The 5,265-nt window shown below is 64.6% G+C and overlaps 2 protein-coding genes across 8 annotated transcripts in view; one reads left to right on the forward strand and one right to left on the reverse strand.

Annotated features, from left to right (window-relative positions):
- ANKS1A (ankyrin repeat and sterile alpha motif domain containing 1A) overlaps window positions 1–2,295 on the reverse strand; it is a 78,506-nt gene extending 76,211 nt beyond the window's left edge. For all 6 annotated transcript variants that reach the window (XM_042013820.1, XM_042013823.1, XM_042013819.1 and 3 more), the window contains exon 1: window positions 2,054–2,295. In XM_042013820.1, the coding sequence (XP_041869754.1) occupies window positions 2,054–2,256 (203 nt within the window). In that variant the 5' untranslated portion in view covers window positions 2,257–2,295. The remainder of the gene's footprint in view (window positions 1–2,053) is intronic.
- A 682-nt stretch (window positions 2,296–2,977) lies between these two features.
- Window positions 2,978–5,046, forward strand: TAF11 (TATA-box binding protein associated factor 11). 2 transcript variants are annotated; one of them, XM_042013379.1, is made up of 5 exons: window positions 2,978–3,204; window positions 3,276–3,415; window positions 3,592–3,679; window positions 3,909–4,005; window positions 4,630–5,046. In XM_042013379.1, the coding sequence occupies exons 1-5, from the start codon at window positions 3,010–3,012 to the stop codon at window positions 4,758–4,760; spliced, it is 651 nt and encodes a 216-aa protein (XP_041869313.1). In that variant the 5' UTR covers window positions 2,978–3,009; the 3' UTR covers window positions 4,761–5,046. The 2 variants fall into 2 exon arrangements, with proteins under 2 accessions (XP_041869313.1, XP_041869314.1); XM_042013380.1 differs by having other exon boundaries at window positions 2,979–3,150.
- The last annotated feature ends 219 nt before the right edge of the window (window positions 5,047–5,265 follow it).

The raw sequence follows: 5,265 nt of genomic DNA on the forward strand, positions 1-5,265 counted from the left end.
CTGCCCGAGGAAGGGAAAATATGGAGCACACAGACCTGACCAAGGGCAGGCTTCTCCCCACAAACACAGCAAGCAAAACCCCATATTAGAAAAGTTCCCATGTTCTAGCATTGGAAAAGGTGAGGTTTTCTCCACCCTACAGTTCATCTGTCTGGTCCCTACAACCTGTCCCAGCCTGTGCCCTACTCCCTCTGGCCTCTCCTTGCAAGGACACTCCGCAGCTGCTTCTCATCAAAACCTCACCAAAAGCTCCTCACCTGGAGGAGTCTCGTAAGACAGAGCCAGAGCCCAACAAGTGGTGAAGAGGTGGGAAACTGTCACAAAGCCCCTAAATGGCACACAATGTGCAGCCAGACCAGGAACCGGTGTCACAGGCACAAATCCCAGCTGTACAGGGAGAAACAGCTTCAGGGGCTGGGACTTGGGTGGGGAAAAGGGGTTGTTCCAGTGTTGCTGACAGGTACATCCAACAACCGTGGTAGTGAACACCGAATACGAGTGACAGCTGTGACAGTCACCTGTCATACTTCAGACACGTGTCTGTGCATGAAGCTGCATTCCCATGTGAGAAATGCAGTAACAGGTCAGAGTCAAAGGGATGGCCTGGCTCACTCTGGCACCAAGGGACCACTCCAGGACCATGGCACCATGGGCACTGTCACAGGGAAAGGCAGGGAAAGGGCACCGTGGTGCCCAGGTGCTGTCAGACAGTGGTGGATCTGGTTCAGCTCATGGGGTGTTCAACAGCACCGACCCTCTGCACTGATCTGAGCCCCCAGTGGGCACATCCATCCCACGCAAACAAGGGCTCAGACTGTTTAATATATCAAAAGAGAAGAACAAAGCCCGACCCAAGGGTAGATTTACGTTTCAGAAAGGCAAACTTGAGCCCCAGGGCAGGGTGAGCTCTCTCATGTCTGTAGGCCTCTGCCACCAGCCCAACCTGCAGGTATCCAGCTGGGTTATGTGAAAGGAAAAACTGATCAAATTTGGCCAAAACCGGGGAAGTCACATCCCTCTGAACAGTCAAATCATGTAGCAGCAGTGTCACTTGGCACTGGATGCAAATCTCCACACATCCCAGTACAAACCAATTGCTCAGGGACCAGGAGCAGCAGCATTCCCAGCAGAGGCCAAAGCTGCAGCTCCAGAAGCGCAGCAGCGAGAGGCGATGCCAAAAAACGGGAAATAGAAAAAACCTAACAAAAGTCCAAGAGCTTCAAGCCAGCAAATTCCACAGCATGGGGCTGGGGCCGGGCCGACCCCAGCCCCGCAGCCCCCGCTGAGCCCAGACCCGGCAGAGTGTCACCGCCAGCCGCGACGATACCAGCGCAGGGCCCGGATACCTCGCCCGACACCCGGCTGCACACCGGGAAAGTCATCCAGCAGCTGCCCCACCGCGGGAACCTGCCCCGGCCACGGAGCCCCCCAGACACACCACAGCTTCCCAGTGACGCCAGTCTGCAGCACCCGCACAGCAGCGCTTTGATGCCAGGGGGACAGGACACCTGCGGGCAGCACCCAGCCCTGGCAGCGCCCACTCCAGACAGACAGAAAGTCATTCCCCTCTCCTGTCCCAGCCCCCCGGCTTCTCGCCGAGGGCACACCAGCCCGAGGAGCTCCGCCGCAGCCCCCTCCGGCACGGCCCCCTCGCATCCTGGTACCCCCAAACTCTCAGCGGTGCCCAGCTCACACGCCCCTCAGAGCCCGCTGCAATGTCTCATCCCACCCCCTCGGCCCTCGATTCCTACCCGGGGAGCCTCCAACTCCGGCCCACCCCCACGGGGGACAGAGCGGGGACAGACCCCCGGCCTCCCCCGCAGCGCTGCAGCCCCAGGAACCTCCGGCATCCCTTTGTCCCACAGCCCTCTCAGCCCTGGCTGCGCTCCCTGAGCACACCCAGCCCCTACAGCCCCGCTCCCCTGCAGCCCCCGGCCCCATGCACGCGACCCACAGCTCCCCGCTCCTTTCCCGTCCCGCAGCCCCACAACCAACCCCCGGTCCGCGCACAGCTCCCACATCCCTCGCTCCCCGCCCCCGGGGCCGCGCTCACCTGAGCAGGCTGGACAGCGGGTGCCCCACACCGACGCTCCCGCCGCTCCCGCCGCCGCCTCCTCCCGCGGAGCCGCCGCCGCTGCCGCCGCCACCACCGGAGCCGCCGAAGCCGGAGCTGAGGCGCTTCCCCGAGAGCAGCTTCTCCACGGCCGGGAGGTTCCCGGTGCGCGCGGCCTCCAGCAGCTCCTGCTCCTTCCCCATGGCCGGCGCGGCCCGGCCGCCCGCGCGACTTCCGGGGCGGGGCCGCGGGGCCAGAGGGGGCGGGGTCTGATGGGAGGGGCCAGAGGGGGGCGGGGCTTTGGGCGGGGCCTGAGGGGACGGGAGGAGCGGGGCGGGGTTTCGTGCAGGCCCCGCCCACCGAGCGCCGCCCGCCGTCCCTCAGCCGCGCTCGTTTCGGGTGGGCCCGGGGCCTTTTCCCCTGCGGGGTCCGGGCAGCGGGGCCGCTCTGACCTCGTGTCCCGCTAGGGTCCGGGTGTGCGGAGGGCGGCTCAGAGCGGGGCCGGTCGGTCCGAGCGCGCAGGGCCCGGGGCTAAGCCCCGCAGAGGCCCCCCTGCACAGCCCCGCTGCCATGGCGACAAGCCCGGCCCAGGCATCGCCTCGCGGCGCCCGTAGCTATGCGTCATCAGGAAGCGCCGTTGGCGAGCCGTTGGCGTGGTGACATACTCCGCCCCTATCCGGGCGCCCGCGGAGCGCGTCATTAGGATGCGCTGCCGAGTTGTCGTTGCCACGGCAACAGGCACCGCCCTTGGCGCGGCGCTCGCAATCTTTTGTCATCAGGAGGCGCCGTCGCATCTCTGTTGCCATGACTACACAGCTCCCCGCCCCCAGCGTCGCCGGTAAATTGCGTCATCACGCGACTCCGCGCGTCACCGTTCCCGTGGCGATAGGCTCCCCCCCCCCACCCCTCCCTGCGCCCGTGGTGTTTCGTCATCAGCAGGCGCCGCGGGCGCGGCCATGGCGGACCCGGCCCGGGACGCTCTCGGTGCCGCCGCTGTCCCGGAGCCTCCGGCCGCAGGCTCATCCCCGCCCGCGGCGGACGATGGAGCGGCGGCCGCGGGGGAAGTGGCAGCTGCCGAGGGAGTGGGCGAGGGCGAGGTGGGGGAGGCCGGCGGTGGCAGCGAGCTCAAGGCGGAGGCGGCGGACGGGGAGGTGAGGCGGGAGCGGGAGCGGGGCCAGGCCGGGCCGCGGGGCCGCAGAGCGAGCGCTGCCTTCTCGCCCAGGTGAGGAGCGCGGAGGGGGAGGCGGCGGACGCGGAGGACCCAGGGCTGCAGCAGTGTGCGGCCAGGAAGGTGAAGCTGGAGCTGAAGGAGCGGAAGGAGAAGAAGCAGAAAGTGGACGAGGACGAGATCCAGAAGATGCAGTGAGTGCCGGCGCGATGGTGCCTGGAAGCTCGGGAATCGTGTCCCCGGTGCCGAGCCGCAGCCCCGTCCCAGATTCCCCCTCCCAGCCCGGGTTACAGCCCAGCGCTGCCCTCTCCTCCCGGGGACCGCGGCAGGGCCTTCGCGCGGCTGTAAATGATCGCTCTCTCCGCCGCAGGATCCTGGTCTCCTCCTTTTCTGAGGAGCAGCTGAACCGGTACGAGATGTATCGTCGCTCCGCCTTCCCCAAGGCCGCCATCAAGCGGGTACGAGAGAGGCAGCAGGAGCCCGAGCAGGGCGGGCTGGGGGCTCCCCGGGGCCCTTCTGGAGCTGTGCCACCCCCGTGGCTCAGCCCATTGTTCCGGGACAGCTGATCCCAATGGATTCCAGCGCGGTGGCCCAAGGGCAGCTGCAGCTCAGGCTCTGCCCCCAGCACCCCCGAGGGGCTGGGTAGGGCTGAGAGGCTCTGACTGTCCCCATCTGTCCCTGTCCCAGCTCATCCAGTCCATCACCGGCACCTCCGTGTCCCAGAACGTTGTCATCGCCATGTCGGGCATCTCCAAGGTGTTTGTTGGGGAGGTGGTGGAGGAAGGTGAGTGGCACCTGCTGAGTGACAGGTGAAGAACACGGGGTAAATTCCCGGCTTGGAGCAGGATGTGGAACAGCCCCGGGTGTTCGTGGTTCTCCCTTCCTGTAGCAGCTCTGGTTCAGAGCAGAGCCCGGTGAAGCTGCCACAGCCCCTCTGATCCCACCGGTGCTGCTGCTGCTCCTCCTCCTCAGGTGGAGAACCTGAGGTAGCAGCTCTGTCCCTCAGCCCCAGAGCAGCTGCATAACGAGGATCTCGTTAGTGCTGCAGGGACAAAGTTTGGGACAGGGGCTGGGAGCTGACCCAGCTATTCCTGCTCAGCTTTTGGGGGGATCACAGCCCATGTGTCCATGGCCCACCCGGCCCCTGGGGCTCCAGAGCAGAGGCTGTGAGCTCATCCATTCCCTGGATCCAGCATCTCCATGGTGGCAGAGTGGTTTATAAGCTGTCCTGGTTGCTGCCCTGGGACTCCTGTCAGGGAGGAGCTCACGGAGCCAGGTTCATTGCTGGCTCTGAGCTGCAAACCCCGAACACAACCATTATCTGTTCCCTTTGAAACTGCACTGCAGCAGCAGCAGGGATGGGCAGAGCTCAGCTGTCCCCTGACTGACATCTCTCTCTGTGTTCCAGCGCTGGATGTGTGTGAGAAGTGGGGGGAGCTGCCCCCCCTGCAGCCCAAGCACATGAGGGAGGCCGTCCGGAGGCTCAAGGCACGAGGGCAAATCCCCAACTCCAAGTACAAAAAGATCATCTTCCACTGAGAAAGGTTGAAATGAGCTTCCTGTAGGACCTTCCCACATGGACTCTTCTGTAAGGCCCCTTTGGGGTGGCCTGTGGCACCCCAACGATGCTCCTGCTGTCCCTGCCCACCCTGGGCTCGGGACCCCACACTGAATCCATCCCTGACCTGGACTTGGGGACTCCTCTGCCTCAGCATGGCAGGGAAAGGAACATGCAGAGCATTTCCTGCTGGCCCAGAGGTGCCATCTGTGCCCAGATGTGCGGCTTTTTTTGTACATTAAACTTATTCTTGTGTTGGTAACCCGAGTGCTGCTGGGACCTGCTCGTTGTGTAACCCGAGGTGCTCCCAGAGCCCCTGGGGCAGGGCTGGTTCCCTGGGAACCCATGCTGGGAGCTGAGGCATCTGAAGTGGTGGCTCAGCTGTGCTTGCAAATCCAGTGTTCCAAATCCAGGAGCTGCCCCTCAGGCAGCACCGTTGGGAAGGGAGTGGGAGGGGAAAGCAGGAAAAGAGGCCCGAGGCTGGAA

The sequence above is a fragment of the Corvus kubaryi genome, unplaced genomic scaffold, assembly GCF_017639235.1.
Source record: "Corvus kubaryi isolate FWS band 111438036 unplaced genomic scaffold, C.kubaryi_AGA036_p1.0 split1-37355, whole genome shotgun sequence".
NCBI lineage: Eukaryota > Metazoa > Chordata > Aves > Passeriformes > Corvidae > Corvus > Corvus kubaryi.